Source organism: Rutilus rutilus (genome assembly GCF_951802725.1).
Source record: "Rutilus rutilus genome assembly, chromosome: 7".
In the NCBI taxonomy this organism is placed as follows: Eukaryota; Metazoa; Chordata; class Actinopteri; order Cypriniformes; family Leuciscidae; genus Rutilus; species Rutilus rutilus.
This window is the reverse complement of record NC_140221.1, coordinates 34,626,649-34,643,862: the sequence shown is the minus strand read 5'-3', so window position 1 is coordinate 34,643,862 and position 17,214 is coordinate 34,626,649. Positions and strand designations below refer to the sequence as shown.

General features: G+C 41.4%; 1 protein-coding gene across 1 annotated transcript; it reads right to left on the bottom strand.

Annotated features, from left to right (window-relative positions):
- Positions 1–13,178: 13,178 nt before the first annotated feature.
- znf703 (zinc finger protein 703) lies at positions 13,179–16,981 on the bottom strand. Its single transcript, XM_084413302.1, has 2 exons — positions 16,284–16,981; positions 13,179–15,496 (listed from the first exon to the last, which is right to left on the bottom strand). The coding sequence occupies exons 1-2, from the start codon at positions 16,539–16,541 to the stop codon at positions 13,976–13,978; spliced, it is 1,779 nt and encodes a 592-aa protein (XP_084269428.1). The 5' UTR covers positions 16,542–16,981; the 3' UTR covers positions 13,179–13,975.
- Between the last annotated feature and the right edge of the window lie 233 nt (positions 16,982–17,214).

The window sequence follows — 17,214 nt, the reverse complement described above, 5'->3', positions numbered from 1 at the left end:
ATATAGTAGGGAAGTATGCAATACTGAATGCAACCATTTATTGACTTGCTTTGCTTTTTAAATTGCAACAACAGCGCCCCCTGCGGGTACAGAGTACAGTCTTCACTCCAGAGACAGAATTCATTAGAACCAGAAAAGATACAAAACAACAGAGTGGCTTCATTAGATTTTTCTGTCCTGTTAAATTGACACAATTTTAAAAGTTTTTTCTCCAGAAGTTCTGTAACATGACATCTCTGTTCTCCCAAGTTTACTTTTTTTTCCATGCTGCTTTTTTTTAAAATGCACACAACCATCAACAACATGGTTTGCATTTCCTTTCCATAGTAATTAATGTTGTTTAGTTTGCCCTTGAATTGATTTAAATTTCAAATCATTGTGTAGTCTACAACTCAGAAGGCTAAAGATACGTAAGACATTGGTATGCAAGCGTTTTTTCTGTTAATTTTGATTTACTGCTTTAAAATGAAATATTAATTATAAAATAATATAGGCTTACAGTAAGCACATCCATTTTTATTTGTTACTACTAACTGCTATTTGGCGTGTATTATTACATTCATCTTAAATTAAAATGATTTGTGTGATTGCCAAAATGCCTTGCTCACAGTTTCGATTGGGCGTGACTGAAAGTGGTCATATCTGAATGTGTAAGTTGTTTTCTTTGTAATTTGTCCAACAATTTCCACCAATTTGACCAATTCAGGCTGATTTGCGGACCTTTTGTGAGCATGAAAGATGGTCATCATTGTATTGACAGGCTAATCAGCCAAATCTGAAACTTTACACCAGTTGTTGCTTTTGGACCAAATTAATTTAGAAATGATAAGTGCTTTACACATTATTTGATTTTCTCTTCCAAAATTTTTAATGAGGTACTGCCTCCCTCGAAAAAAAAAAGCCCTTGATGTAAAGTGTAATATATTATATATATGTGTGTGTTTTTTTTGTTTTTTTTTGGTACTGTACATCTTCCACTGGATGGCAGTAAGTAAAATCAGTGCATGTGTTTGAGACACCTCAGGCCTTGTCCTGTAAGGCCGCTGTGACCTTTAGTTCTTGGAACTAAAGTTATGGAACGTCTAATGACTGCAATCAAAACTACTCAAACCTGAAGTATGAACAACAACACGAGCTGCCTGAGAAACAGCCGACGTTGCCAGCGGTGTTATAGGCTGTGCTCCTCGACTGCGCAATAAATATGAAAACTCTGACCTGTGCTTTTGTGCGGCGGTGGCAAATTTAGCTACATTGGGCTTCTCTTAAATGGAGCGGGGAAAAATAACTGGAACACAATGAGGGAAAAGAAGTTTGTCAGACTTCATTAAGTATCAAGGGAACATCACTGAAACTGGCAACGCAAAGCGCACCGGGCCCGTGTGCCATTAATCACGTCTGACAAGGAACCGGAGCAGGGGGCGTAGGGAGGGAGCGCAGTACGCGGGTACCGCTGCCAGCGGCTCTGTTTATGATTACTGCGAGGGGTCCTGACTAAGCTAGCTGCCCGAAGAGGAGTGGAGCAGAAACCCAAGATCAGGAAAAAGTCAAAGCCAAGGAGCTCTCATCCAGCATTACTCCTCCTCCCTTTCAAAATGACACAGCCACCAATATGATTAGACCAGAGCGCCGACTATCCTCCAAACAATTACTAAGCATCGGAGCGGAGTTGAAAAATTGAATGGCGTAGAAAAACGGTGAGATATTGCCTTTCAAAGCTAAGTCATCAGTATATAAAGGTTCGCTCTACTTTAATTTGCCATTGTGCAGGCTTGTATAAGGGGGAGGGGTAGAGACGGGGGGGGAAAGCCTGCTGACTGCAGCTTCATCTGTGTTCTCCGTTTTGTAAGCTTTCGCAGCAAGACCGTGTCTTTCCTCCTTTCCTTGGTCTGCCACCCCAGATGCAGAAAATAAATGGGAGTGAAAGAGGAGGAGAAAAGAGGGCCTGTGACTGGTGGAGATGGAGGCCTGTGTTAAGTGCTGTGCTTGAAAGCACGTCTGGCCTCATTAGATGTCAGTTGTAACAATACTGAACTGGCAGCAAGGACTGCTGTGAGTCTCACAACCATAAATCACACTCTGACAGCTCACTGACAGGGCTGGGAACCGGCACACATGCAAACACTGACTTCTCTCTCTCTCTCCCAGCCGCACATTCTCCTTTTTCTCTGACGCACAACGTCTTTTTCTCCTGTTCTTTTCTTTCTTTCTTGCGCTTAATCTGTGCACAAAATGAGCACTGCAGTTGTTTTGTTTTTCCTTAAATAAAAACATTGTGTTTTTGACACGCATGCATGTTCTTAATGTGCGTGTGAGTCTGAAGCAATGGGCAGCTCCCGCCACTGTCTGCCCGTGTCCATTAGGCTGACATGTGATGGTGTGTGTGACATTGCTGCTGAGGAAGGAAGCAAGAGAAACAAGGCCTGTGGGTCATTAATCACTACTCCCTCTGACACACACAAACAGAGCTTGCTTCTAGGACCTACACACACACACACACAGCTGTCCTACTCTCAGCACTTCAGAAACATTGACTTCTCCAACCAGCCTTCCCACCCGTGCCCTCCATTAACTCCCTCCCATCCCACTTGTTTTCTCTCTCTGAGCTTTTTTCCTTGTCATTCTCCTTCTCTGACATGATTTATCTTCTCACAAACATATCGAGGGATATGTTCATCTAGATATCGTTTGGAGAGTTTGGGACTGCTGGTTAACTCTCCCTTTCCTCCTTTAATTTTTCTTGTCATCATTTATACTGATTGTTTGTAATTTAGCATGCTTAGGTTCTTCTTGCCATCATATACTTACAGATCTGACTGATAGAAGCTGTTTAGTGTGTGTATTACTAGCCAGATTAATGAATGTTGTGTAGTATGTGGATGTCAGTGTTTTACTGGTATGGCTTATACTCCTTCTTCTGCATCAGTATGTTCAGTGACTTCCATATGGCTGTACTGCTCTATTTAGTGTGAAGATATACAAAGGTAGATTATTTGTGTTTGTGGCATGTGTGGTTCTAGGGAGAGGAACAGAGAACAGAACATGATGATTGTGGCCTCGTTTACACTGCAGGTCTTGATGCTCAATTCTGATTTGTTGCCTATATCCGATTTTTTCGACCGTCCGTTTACACGTTCTTTCAATTGTGACCCATATCCAATTCATGTTTACACTTGCCATACTATCTGAAACATCGTGCATGCTTAAAGCTACACTGTGTAGGATTTTCTCCCATCTAGCGGTGAAATTGTTTATGACTACCAACTGAATATTACTTTCTAGCCCCTCCCATTCCGAGGGCGTTTTAACTCCTACGGTCGCCGTATTATTTCAAATCTGCCGGCAGTCGCGAGTAATCTCCCCCTCGCATTCGTCACGGTGCCACTGAGTGTAAAAACGCAAAAGGCGAAGCTTGAATTTCCAGGTATGTCCCTCTTTGGCACATGTATTTTCAAGATGGAGGCGCAACATGGCTGCCGCCATTCGAGCGGCTTACTTATATGTATTATAAATGGCAGATTCTATGCTTACAAGAATACTTGATTAGTTGGTAGAAGTAATTACACATTAATGAGCACATATCATTTTGAAAGAACAAAGTGTTTTTTGCTAAGAATCAACTTAAAAAATTACACAGTGTAGCTTTAAAGGGGGTTCTTGCACAGATGGACAAACGCGAAATATGCTTGATGCTAGCTTTGCGATATAGCCTATGCAAAGTTCGTCAAACATCACCATGATTTTGAGGCGGAGGAGGACGAAAAGAGCCATCATCATTGCATCATTGCTCATATACTTAAGTTATTGTGTGCGAGAGAGTTCTCAGGCCTGGTGGGAGCATATTGTGGCGGGCTTTAATGAGGAGTAGCGGGTCCGAAATTTTAGGATGAGCAAGCCAACCTTTGATATGTTGTGTCAACGTTTGTCCACATTCCTTTCCTATGACAACACAACGTTTCGTTGGGCCATCCGTCCCTTTGCAGATGTGCGTCGAGATTGCTCTCGTCTCGTCATTAAACCGCAGAGATAGCCTAATGCCTCAGAAAATCCGATCTGCCTGTTTACATGACAGTCGCATTGGCACATATCCGATTTGTATCTGATTTATTTCCACATATGAATGAGGCCTGAAACCGATCTCGAAATATCTGAATGCATGCGTATTTTTCCTGTTTACACGGTCATAGAAGTTAGAACACATCCGATCTGTGTCACATATGAGCAAAAAATCGGAATTGGGTCACATTTCACTGACAGTGTAAACGAGGCCTGTGATCGTGATGAAGGGGACTTGAGATACACAGCCTCACATTCTCCCATGTTAAGAGGTTCACAGCTGTTAGCCATTTAAATGTATAGACCTTATGTAGCCCCGCCCCTTTTCAGCGCTGCGCTCGTTGTCTTTTGACTTCCGGTCTGTATTTTCACAGCGATCATCTTGCATATTTATGAATGAACGGCTCATTTTAAAATCTTCCTGGTCTACTGACATTTGTTAAGACATCTGCTTTAAACATTACAATCCTCATGATAACTTTCGTTAACTTTACATTAAGTAAATCCACTTCAAAAGCTAATTACTCCTGGACAGCAGCGCCATAGAAATATACAGAGCAACCGCAAAAAAGGAAGTTCGAAGACAATATTCTAAAGATGGCGGCACCCTTGTTTCTCTGGCGCATAAGGTCTATAGGGAGTAGAGAGGTCATAAGGAGACCATGCAGCCTAAAAAACTGAAACAAAATAATTACAAGGTGAAAATGAAAACAACAGCCATTAGTTGTTAAAAGTTAAGTTTCCTGCTGCTCAAGGTCTGTGTTATTTTATTCATTTTATCATGTTCATGGATATTGGTTATATATAAAATGTATATGAAATTATTAAATGCTCATTCCCTCTATTTTTACATTTAGATTATAACTTTGCTGTCATCTAACGCTCACTTAAATGTAAAATGTAACAAATCTTAAAATATCCATTTATCCAAATATCCATTTTCCATACTCTATATTGTAATGTTTTACGCCTAATTTCACTTGTAGCGTTTAATTATTTAATTTAATTAATTTTTTTTGAAAAATTAGCATAGACTTCTCTTATCAGCCATTTGTCGGTTAATGGCCCTAACATTAAAATAATTATTAGGTTATTTGTGCCACAATTTTGAACATTTTACATTTTCAGTGCATCCCTATTCTGTTGAGATCTTTACATGTAATTTTCAGACTATTCTAAAAAAATACATTGAGTAATGATGCAGTGGACAGTTGGATGTGGGACAAAAGAAGATGGTTCAACACTGGTAGGTTAGTGGCAAGCTAATTTTCCTCTCACATGTGGTTTGAAAAAAACTAACCATTGAGTCTAAAGAAGACCTCCCATCACAGACCAATAGCTCTATAGTCCATACAGAAATTGTTAGCCTGTCTGCTTTCCTGATGAATAGCTTGCAGACCAATTGGTTTCCAATACTGTCAATGAGACAATGGCTAATGAATGTGTGCTCTGTGCCATTATGCCATAGAAACCTTAACCAGTAGCAGCGTGAGTGTGAGTGTGCATGTTGTAACTGCCACTCTTTAAGGTCAGCAAAGTGAAATAGTCAGGTATCAGCACTTTAGCCCGTGCCTGGAGGAAAATCATTCACTTCTAAGGTCAGCTGTCTGACACACACACACACACACACACACACACACACACACACACACACACACACACACGCGTGCATGTTTTTTGGGGGTTTTCATGTTTTATGGGGACTTTCCATAGACATAATTATTTTTATTCTGCATAAACTGTATAACCCCTACCCCTAAACACAACCCTCACAGAAAACTTCCTGCATTTTTACATTTTCAAAAAACATAATTCTGTAGGATTTATAATGTTTTTCAAAAAATGTCCTCACAATGTAGGGTTTACCAGGACCACACACACACATATACACACACACACACACACAAAAAGTCTCCCACAAACACTGTTAAAAAAAGATGCAAAAGTAATGGGCCGATGCTAGACGTGATATATATTCCAAGTGGTCTGGGGGTTTACGATAGGGTTTGGTAAAAAATAAACCAAAATTTTATGTATTAATTGCAAATTAGATTAAATAATGTAAAATCCTGACCTTGGCCGTTGGTCTTGTGTGCGCGGCTATACCACGTGCGCGTTCGTGAGACTCAGTTCACTCTGACTCGCCCAGAAAAAGTACAGAAGTTGTGAGAAATCAAGACTGAGAAAATAACAACATGAAATACAATATCTGTGAGGTGAATCTCTTGTATTTGTTACAACACTGCATTTTTATTTCTTGAGTTCCGGTCTGGAGATATTCAACTTGGTGAAGAAAGTACACAGATACTTATTTGAGATACTTTTTTGTGATTTCTAGGCATTGTATTTTATGTTGTGTATTCATTCATCTTGATTTCTCACAACTTTTGCGCTTTTTCTAGGCAAGTCGGACTGCGGTGCTAATAGAGTCTCTTGCACAGAAGCCCAACGGCTAAAGTTAAGGAATACATTAAAGTAAAAAAATACAGTACATTAAATTTCAGTTGGTTTTTCATCAAACCCTATCGTATACCCCCAGAACACGTGGGATAGAAGACACACACGTGTTGCATGGGATCTTTTTTTAAAGCCTGAAGAGAAAAGAAAAGAATGACATCTTGCATTAGAACAAAACCTAATTTTCATTTTAGGGTGAACTATCCCTTTAAGGTGTTCCATATGATTTGACTACATCAAAACAATACAGAGATCCCTTTAGCGCTGACAGGATCTGCTTTTCTTCTTACGCTAATGACTGTTACTTCGCTGCAAGTCTGTTGTGTGCTATAATTATTACCACGGTTATTTATGCCATAAATCATGCGTGGTATTTGTTCAACCGCCGCAAGTTTGGCCAAAAACATCTAATGAGCATATTTGTGAGGTGAAGCCATGCAGCCTTGTTGTTTAAACTCATTAAACTCTCTAAAAAGTGCCGAAGATAAAACTGCTGTTGTGTTGACTCGTGTGCTTTCTCTTGTCTCTCTCCGTAACATCCTGTGAAGTTCTATCGCTCTGCCACACTACACGTCCTTCCACTACCTAACACCTACCCCCACCCACCCACTCATCTCACCTCACGGTGGCCTCACGCACCAGCACTGCCATTAATCAGTGGCCAGGATCATGTCTGCCAGTTAGACTAAACAAGAGCATTTGTGAGGATTTGCTCTCCCTCATTAATCATCTTGACAGTTTGAAAAACACATTTCCCCTTTAATGACTGTATTTGGATAATCAGGTCTGTTCCCCTCCCTGCCAGCTTCTCTCTCTCCCTCTCTCTCTCTCTTTCTTGCTCTCTGTCCCTCTCCTGCCTTCGGTTTTTCCTCTCCCCAAAATGGCATTGAGAACAGCTGGGTTAGCTTACCGCCAAGACAGAGAGGGCAAGGAGACCGAGTGGTTACCATCACCGCTGCTAAAAGGGAGGGGGCCGTTGAGTCAGTAAAAATAATCACATTTCTCTGGAAAACTTTTGCTCTTACTTAAGAAACCCCTGCCGCTTCTCATAACATTAACTTGGCTGTTCTGTGGTGTATGCTCGCTACCACACACACACACACACACACACACACACACACACACACACACACACACACACACACACACACACACACACATACACACACACACATTGACGGTCCATAAAATATCCTGACAGAGGCGGAAGGAAAATCTGGTGACTAGAGGCCTTGGGTAAAAGTTTCAGAGCCGTGTGGTATGTACAGGGTTGTCACATTATGAAGAAAAATGGAAGGGTGATGACAAGAGTACTTTTATCTTTGTATATTTCATTAAACAAGACCTGACAGATGTCTATACCTTTATGTGCCCTTCGGTTTTGAATACGAGTAGGACATGTATTTAACCTTTAATAGCAGTACTGTGTTTGTATGTGCAGAGTAGAAAAAGACTCTATTGTACAACTTTGTTTTAACATCGCTAGTTCTTTTCTGCCCAGAGTGTGTCAGGTGGCAGATTAATACATGGTGTTTAATGGATTAGTTGACCTTTTGGGTTTAACACATCATTGTGTCATGGTCGCACCTAACATTGCCCATTGGAAGTTTATAAATGATGTCATACAGTCCACTTAAACCTGGACTACACATGACAGCAGTGTTTAAACATTGTGACAATGTTATGCCAAGCTTGAGGCTGAGGGCAGCTGGTAAAATAAACAGTTACAAAGCTCTCCATATTCTACATGTCCTCATTGTGATGTTCACAAATGACAATATACTAGTCATTTTATTAAAGCACATTATTCTGGATTAATGTGGCCAGTTTGAATTATATGCTGATTATACATACTATTTATATATACTGACACTTTAGTGCACACAAAGCACAGTATGAACATAATGTCTAATTATGATATCCAATGAATCAAAGTAAGTACATAATAGAAACGGAAAACATTCCCCAGCAGATGTCACTACATCATGCTGCAGAATATATTATCGAGGCCTTTTGAAATTATGACAATTTAAATTCTTAATGTAGGACGCATTCCTTGTTATACAGTATAAAGGCCAATTCACACCGCACAGACAAACGGCAACAAACACGTTTGTTGGGTTTTGTCAGATCAGTGTGTTCCTGTCGGCGTCTGTTGGCATTGGTTGGGGTTTGTTTTCACCCAATTGAACATGTTCAATCAGCGTTTGTCAGTGTCTGTTGGGGCAGTGTGAACATGACCGCCGTTATTTTTTTCATAAAATTCTAAATCTAACTAGTCTGTTGGTGTTTGTTGGCATTCGTCTGTGTGGTGTGAATTGGCCTTAAAGGTTTAGATACATATAAAAGCCTTACCTTAAAATCGGTTGATGAGTGCAACTTCTTTTTTACTCTTTGTTGATGTATTTTCTATTAAATTTAGGAAGTTGGGCCTCCGGGACATATTAAATGGACTATCTTTTTTTTTATGTTGATTTGTTTCTTGTTATTTTCGTTCTAGATATTGTTTTATTGGGAAAAAAATAGATATATCATCAATATTTTTGGTCTTTTATTTCTCAGAAGCAAAAAAACATAAAAATGTGTATATCTGCTGGAAGTAATGTTTTTGGAATACAGTTGCATATACACTAATGTTCAAAAGTTTGGTACATTAAAACATTTTCAAAAGAAATAAATACTTTTAATCAGCAACTATGCATCAAATTGATCAAAAGTGAGTGTAAAGATTTTCAAAGAAATTCCTTTTCAAATAAATGATGTTCTTTTGAACTTTCTATTAATCAAAGAATCCTGAAAGAAAAGTATCACATTGTCCTCAAAAAGAATAAGCAGCACTGCTGTTTTCTACATTGTAATAATAAGAGATGTTTCTTGAGCACCAGATCAGCATATTACAATGATTATGTTGAAAATATATTCGTGAATATTCAAAAAGAAAACATAATTTTAAATTGTAATTGCATTTCACAATATTACTCTTTTTTTTCTGTATTTTTCGAATTGAAAATACGCCCAAAAGGAAACACGTCAATTTCGCAAAAACTCCCATTAATCGCAAAAAGGTTTTTTACGCTCGCATGAGGTGGTTTTTCAGGCAATTCGAAAAAGAAATATTTCACAAACTGCAATGGAAACAGTTTTTGCGCATTTACAGGTCACCTGACGTTGATGATGTTTGGATTGAATAGGCCTACGAGACAGAGTTCTTTATTAAATTCATAAAAGACAAAAGAATTACTGGAATACTGGATTCTAAACCTCAAAGAAATGCCACAATCAAGACCTCGAAGCAGATATGAGGGAGAAACACCCAGAAACACCTCATATGTGCCGCTCTCAAGTATAAGGGTCTTTCCTTGCCATTAATGATTGGATAACACACATACGTCTTCTTCGATTAATAATAATGGCCAGTGCAGTGGCTGGGATATACATAAACCTAACAACGTCCATTGCCATGATTTTTGGAATGACTTATCGCGAGAGGAAAAAAATATGTTTTAGTCGCATAACATCGGTTAATGGAAACGCCATCATTCGCAATCGTTTTTTGTTGACATTTAGAAAAAAAAATCGCAAAACTTTTGCGCAAATCTGTAATGGAAACGTGCCTATTGATGAGCATAAGAGACTTCTTTCAAAAACAAAAAAAATCTTAATGACTCATATGAATGCATATAGAGGAAACATTGTAGAGGAAGCATGAGGTAACTCAAACATTTTCCTAAGCAGAACAGGAAAAGGTGCTGTCACTCTGGGCATGACTCGGAATCAATCTTAACCCCACCATTCCGGTGCCAAGGCACGATTTTTCATGCGCACAATGTTCGTGACATTCGGTGCCGTGCTCCCCCAGTGCGTTTACAAATGGAATCCAGCTGTAGCGGTGGAATGCGTTATTAGTGGTTAGCCATAATTGCAACACACTCGTTTGCCTGCGTTGTCAGGCTGTCGTCACACATGCACACGGTTTTGCTAGACAAATGGGGATGGCTAAGAGATCACTGGGCAGAGGTGCGCACCGCCACAATTTTTGTTGTTGTTGCTGGCGGATGGAGTGGCATTTTGTGATGTGGTTGATGTGATTAAGAGTCCCGTGGAAAGTCCTCAATGGATTTTTTTAGTCATGAAGCTGAAGAAGTTGTGTGATTGATTGCTTTATGAGCTTTAGGAGTATGAGTGTGTGTGAGAAAGAGAGCGGTCTGGTCTATATCACCGTGACAAACAGTCATCAGAGTACTCATGCGGTAATTAACAGAGTGTAATGTATATGGAAGTTTGCGAAGGGAGAGAGAGAGTCTGCATTAGGCTAACATAATCAAAGAGACAACAAGAAAGTAACAGGAGAGAAGCCAGGGGAGAAAGAGGGTGTAGGTGAAGAGAGACAAGAGACAAGATCTAAACAGAGAGAGACAGCCCAAGAAAAAGAGTCGGTGAGGGAGGGGGTGATCTAACTCTCTCCCTCGCTCATTCTTTTTCAGGTTGGGGCTGTCAGGCTCGTGAGTTGCTGTGGACTTGGCGGCTAATTGAGGAGCAGCTCCACACCCTGTCGTCATTAATCACTAGGGCTGCCGGGCTGCCTGCCCGGGACACTGCTGTGATGGGCTGCAGCTCTCTCCCTCTCTCACACACACACACACACACACACACTCTTTCTCTCCTCAGTAGTTGACTGGACACATTGGGAGGGGGGAAGGGGGGTCTTGCCCCCCCACCACCCTTCTAAGCCCAGTGGGACAGCAGAGAATGGGAGAAAGAGATCAATCAAACAGGTGTAGCCCTGCTGAGAAGACACTGGTCAGGGACTAAATTAACTCCACACCCCCACCCACACATCCATCCAGCTCCCCTCCCCTCCACAAGCAGGCGACAGAAACAGAGTGACTGCATATTGACTCAGCTGGAGCCCGGGAGACGAGGGAGAGAAAGATAAATGGCAGGGAGAGATTGATGAGGAGAAAGACAGAGAGAAGGATAGAGCAGGAATGTGATGAACGAGTGGGAAAGGGGTGATGGCAGGATTAATCCCTCACCTTCTTATAAAACGTAAAAAGTCCTCCCCTGCATTTAACCTTGCTCAACTGGCTTTAACTAACATTTGATCTCTTTTTTCCCCGTTCTTCATCAAAACCCTGTTTATTTACACGCTTTAATACACATTTTGTGTATTCTCATTTGTGCAAAAAACAAATTGCTGACTAAATTCAATGATTTATTTTTGTTCATTGCTGTTGCATTGCTTTACCACTAGGGGCAACGTAATCCATGTTATGTAGTTTTTAATTCTCTTGGGCTATGCCCAAATACTTCGTAACTCCATTAAATAACTTCCTCTCTGAGTCTCAAAGGAAGTCATTCAAGACCATTTCTAAAATAGGCTCTTGGCACTGAACCTTACTTTTAGATCTGAACTTCTCTTTGTTAACAAAATGCAATACTACAGTTTAGAGGCTCTCTACTGCAGTTTATACATCATTTTGCCCTGTGAATACATCATTTTGGTAGACTGTTTACTATTAGCAGGCCTACGTTGCGTCTTATTAAAATGTAGAGTTGGGTATTGGTAACTGGGAAACGTTTACCCGCAAGTGTTTATTCTCATCGCAGCTCTTCCTCCTCTAGTCTTGACCTCTTGGTTTCCCATAAGAGGAACCTTATGCTGTGTCCTTGCTGGATAGCCAGAGTTAACAGAGGTGGTGGAGTGATCTATTCATTTAATGGCCCTGTCAAGTGACACCTGTGCTGCGTCCTCTCCTGTCTGAAGTGCTAATGAACTGAGAATCTGTCTGTACGTGTGAATGTGTGTGTGTTCGGCTCATCCTAGTGCTTAACAGCATCTCCACTTATCCTTTTTCAGGAAAATAGTTCTGAAGAAGAGATGTACACTCTGGCCGCTTATGCATGAGACATTAATCCTAACTTAGCCACGCAATCACATCAACAATATTGAATATTGACCCTCTTTGTAGTACAGCATTAAGCAAGACTTTCTAAACCATAGGACACAACACACTCAGGTCAAACAATGGGGACTGCACTCCTGGGGGTCATGTCAAGCATTTGATAAATATTTCTCTATTAACAGCCTCCCATTGTCATCTTTTGCCCTTTGTGTAGCAAGGCAATCCATCAGAGTGCACTGGGAGTGAGTGCACGGCTCCCATGGGTTATTACCAGGCTATCATTGAGCTGTATTTAAGACCCAATACTCTCTTGTGCTGAGGCAGCTCTTTACACAATGCTGCAGAGGCACAAACAAGCAGCAGTGACTAACACTGCACTTTCACATTACGAGCAGAACAGCAAACAGACAGAGGACCTTATTTTGTGTTAATAGCTTGAACTAATAGGGAACAAAACTGTCAGTAGTATAGAAAGCTAAAGTCAAAGATTAGTTGCTCAAGTGAAGGCACAATGTTTTTTTAGTTTTTTTTTTAATGCCAACCAACTAAAGAATAATTAGACCTTTAAAATATATAAACCCAGAAAAAATAGATATGTTTTTTTGTTTGTGTTTTTGTTATGAAAATGGTCAGTGTGTTCAATTCTATTTCAAAGTGTGACTTATCAAATTTTTGCTCAAAATTTCATATGTGAAAGCGAGCATGTTACTAACAGTGTAAGAAACATACATGAAAGAGAAGCGAGGGACATCAACACATCTATAAATGTAATCAAGTATCATTTATTACACAAAATAAGACTTTGTTAAATGGATAGCGCTGCCATCACAACATAGTACTCTTATTTGAATTATTTTCCCCTCTCCACTTCCATCCCCAACTTGCAGAGTCAGCTACAATAGAAAATATATCACATCTTTCCGTTTTATTCTTTGAACTGTACAAGTACAAAATAATCGCCAAATCATAAGGAACAAAGTAGCTCTTGACCAAGTCATGCTAATCCGTTCTCCAATAAAGAGACAGAGTTGCACAGATCTAATGCACAAAAAAAAGTGACGTTAAAAGAAGGATTTTGTGTCTGAGAGACAATATGCACGTCTGTTGTTGTTGCAAACATTGCATTATTACAAAGTGTATGATAGGAGCAACCATATTCGTACTGTGAAAATACTGCTCCTTTGTGAAAATAATGACTGAATTTTGGCGATAAATGTTGCTTCGAAACAAAAAGTCAAGCGCTCAAGTGAAAAATAAATACACACTTTTGGTAAATTGAAAAAAAAAGAAGAAAAAGAAAAATTTATCAGATAAAATAAATTGAGTTCCGCATTCTCATTAGCTCTCCACCTAAAGTTCATAAGGGTTCCCTAATATCCTAATGGATATTTAGAGTAACCATTAATTAAACAGTCATCCAAAGCATTTTATTCCTCATTGCGAATACAACTATCCCGTGTTTTTTTTTTTTGCTTCATTCTTTTTAGGGGAATCCTGCATGTTCCTGTGCTTTCCAGCGAGCTCATGCCAATATCTTTACACTGTCCTTAGACTTTTAATCACTGGTACCCAAGAGCAGAAGCTGAGCCCAGTCTCTGGCCATATAGAGCATAGGGAGAATAGTAGGGCGCTGTGGCTGGGAGTGAGTGCATAGGAAGGGAATGAGCTCCTGGCAAGTGTGCCTTTCCGTAGGGGTGATACCGTGCCAAACCTAGCCCTGGTGATCCACGCAGGGAGAGGGAACTGGGAAGGGCTCCTGGGCTGCTAGGAGGAGGCAGGTGGAGGTGGCAGGATGCAGCAGAGGAGACAGATGAAGGGTAGCCAGAGAGCAGCTTCCCATCCACACCTGGCAGAGCCGTGTGCGTACGCAAATGGGCCAAGAGTTCCTCTGAGGTGGAGAAGCGTTTGTCACACGGGCCACCCACTGAGACCCAGTTACAGGCGTGAGGGAGTGTTTCACTGGGCAGCATGAAACCATAAGTATACAGAGGATGGGACAGGGACGTGGTGCCGCTAGAGGACAGAGAACTGGGGTGGAGGGAGTGGAGGTGATGGGTGGGATACATAAGAGGGAAGCCAGACTTGAGGGCAGATGATGGATCGTGAACGCAGGAAGAACAGTTGCTGCCCCCAAGATGGGGTGCATTGGGATAGGTGAGGCAGTATGGGTCCCTGCACAAACCCTGCATGAAAGAGGGAGGCGAGGCCCCTGTGAGAGGACTGGAGCTGGGGTGCTTTCCTGGAACACCCATCCCAGAGCCAACTAAACTAGATTTAGAGTGATCCAACCCAGGCACAAACTGAGAAGGATAGCCGGCATAGGCCCCGACAATGGAGCCGTGGTAGCCCATGGTGGAGGACGGGAGGGGGAAAACAGAGTGGCCTGGTTTGAAGGGAGACACAGGGGCGATGTGGCCCGCACCCAGACTGGGCTGAGGGGGTTGGGGGTCAGCCTTATGGTCAGGCTGAGGACTGCTAGAGGAACTGGCATTGCTGGAGTTCGCACTAGCACGTGTATGACTCGAGTTGGCGATCTGTGCGATGTCCAGACTTGATTTACTGTGGTCCGAATCTTTTTTCCCATTGCGATCGCCGCCATTGCTGCTGCTGTCGTTCCCTGGGTCTGAACCTGCAGCTTTGGAGTCCATGTGGGTGGTTTGTAGATGTGCTGTTTTCTGTGACAGGGGAGACTGAGACTGCCGGTGTGTGTGTGACTGTCCTGATGTCTGCTGAGAAGGAGAGCTGGCCTGTGGAGAGGGGGCATGCGGAGGTAAAGAGGGGCATGTCACAGCTGCAGATCCGCTATTTGGCACTCTGAACCCCGTTTTATCTGCTGAGCTGTTCATCCCAGCTCCATCCTTCCGGCATTCTGATCCACTTTTAGAGTAAGGCTTGAAGCTGGACTTGTCATCTACGTTCTGATGCTCCCCAGGCTTCAGGCTGGAGCTGGTAGAGCGTCCGTCCTTGTCTCCATGGCTGCTGGAGGATAGCGATCCCAGTTTAGAGGGAGGAGGATCTGGTTTGCCAATCTGTGAGCAGGTCTGGGCCAGCAATGCTAGGGGACTCTTTTTAGCATCCAGCTATGGGGAGAAAAAGGACATTTTAAGTAAAATATATATATTTTTTTTTTCATAAACTGACAGAAATTACAAATTCTATGGAAAACCAATTATAGGGAATGTCTCCAATGATTGCAACATTGGACACAATCTCAAAATATTACAATCATTCTGTTTATATTTAGATTAGGTTCGAAAGTCTGACATCACCATTAAATGCTTCCGTGAAAGCTTTTACATTTTACAATAAATGAAATAAATTGCTTTAGGTGGAATAAATGGACATTGTTGTCACCCCATATACACAACGTACATTGTTTAGTGTTTTAAGACCTTATTTAAAAAATGAATTTCGTGTTTTTGAATTTCGAGTGCTTAAGCTGGTAGATAAACGGTGGAATTTTAAGTACGGTAAAAACGCAAGTCAGTACAGATCAGGAAATGTGAAACCATATAATGTTGCTTCATACTGGAAAACGGCCTCATCCAGATCCGGACTATCCTTTCAAATCCTTTCAGATCCTTTTGGCGAATTTCGAATTAAATCATTAAAACGAGGCGCGCCTGATATAGAACATAATGCCGAGAAACGATAAATCAAGTAACAAATGCGCACGAGACATGAAATGAAACTAAAATCCTTTCGCTTAATAGAAACCCACAAACTCGGACAACCACACATGTAATTTAATACAAGTAAAATTATCTATCTATATATATATAAATATATATATGTATATGTATATGTATATGTGTGTGTGTAAGAAAGAAGTAAGAAACGTATACTTTAGAAAGGAGTTACTCGTACCTCGATGCTCACTGGCGCGGAGCTGAGCGGCTGGAGATACTCTGGGTGAAGTATATGACTTGTGTGAGCGGTCAACATTTTGAGAATCCGTATAGGCAGCCTTTTTTCCTGACGCGCGGGATCACGGTACGGCAGTGAGAAGATCGAGACGGTCTGAGGTCTTAAACAGGTGGGCAAACTATCGTTGTTAATGTACCGACTTTTAAGGGTCTGCTGGTTCCGTGAAAAGACTGCAAATCCAGGAGGCAGTTCGCTCATCTGGATCGGGGCGGATCAGAGACCTGTCGAGGGAAGCGACGGGGCGGGTGTCCTTCAGTTTTCATTTAGAGATATCCAATGTCTTCAATAAAGAGCCAAACAACATTATATCCTATTCTGCAGACAGTTAAATATCCCGTTGAAACATCAGTTCTGTCTGTAGTCCAGAGAAAGAGAGCTGTTATAGTCTCTATGAAGAACGTACACTCCGTCTCCGCATCGTTCCGTTACCGAATCAGTGCTGCTTTAAACCCTCAAATGATCGCGAGTCCTTTACGCGCAAACGACGACTTGGGGAATAAGAGAAGTTTAGTATACTTGTCGTAAAATGAAAAGAAAGAAACTACACAGCAGAACTACTGCTAAATGTCAAATAATGGCATTCCGTTGGTCGGTGTGTGCACTACACCCTCCGTACGCATATACACTCTGCTCGTACTGAAGATCTGAGGGAGAACTTCAAAGCGCTCAGCCGCCGTCCAATCGCCTGCGTCTGCATTAGTAATAAGTGGGTAGGCACAACAGAGGCGGAGACTGTCCTCCTCTCTCCTCTGACTCGCTCCAGTCCGGACCCGCTGGCCAAGCGCTCGATCACTGTGTGTCAAAACATGCAAAGACTGTGGCATGACGCTTTACCATTTATTTAACTTTTTATCTAATTTTGTTACAAGTA

What these genes read in the sequence shown, in the direction of transcription:
- znf703 (XM_084413302.1), bottom strand. Translation starts at nt 16,541, where the DNA reads ATGAGCGAACTGCCTCCTGGATTTGCAGTCTTTTCACGGAACCAGCAG. An exon ending in CCGCGCCAGTGAGCATCGAG is followed by an intron (nt 15,497 to 16,283) that starts GTACGAGTAACT and finishes TTCTCCCCATAG; the next exon opens with CTGGATGCTAAAAAGAGTCC.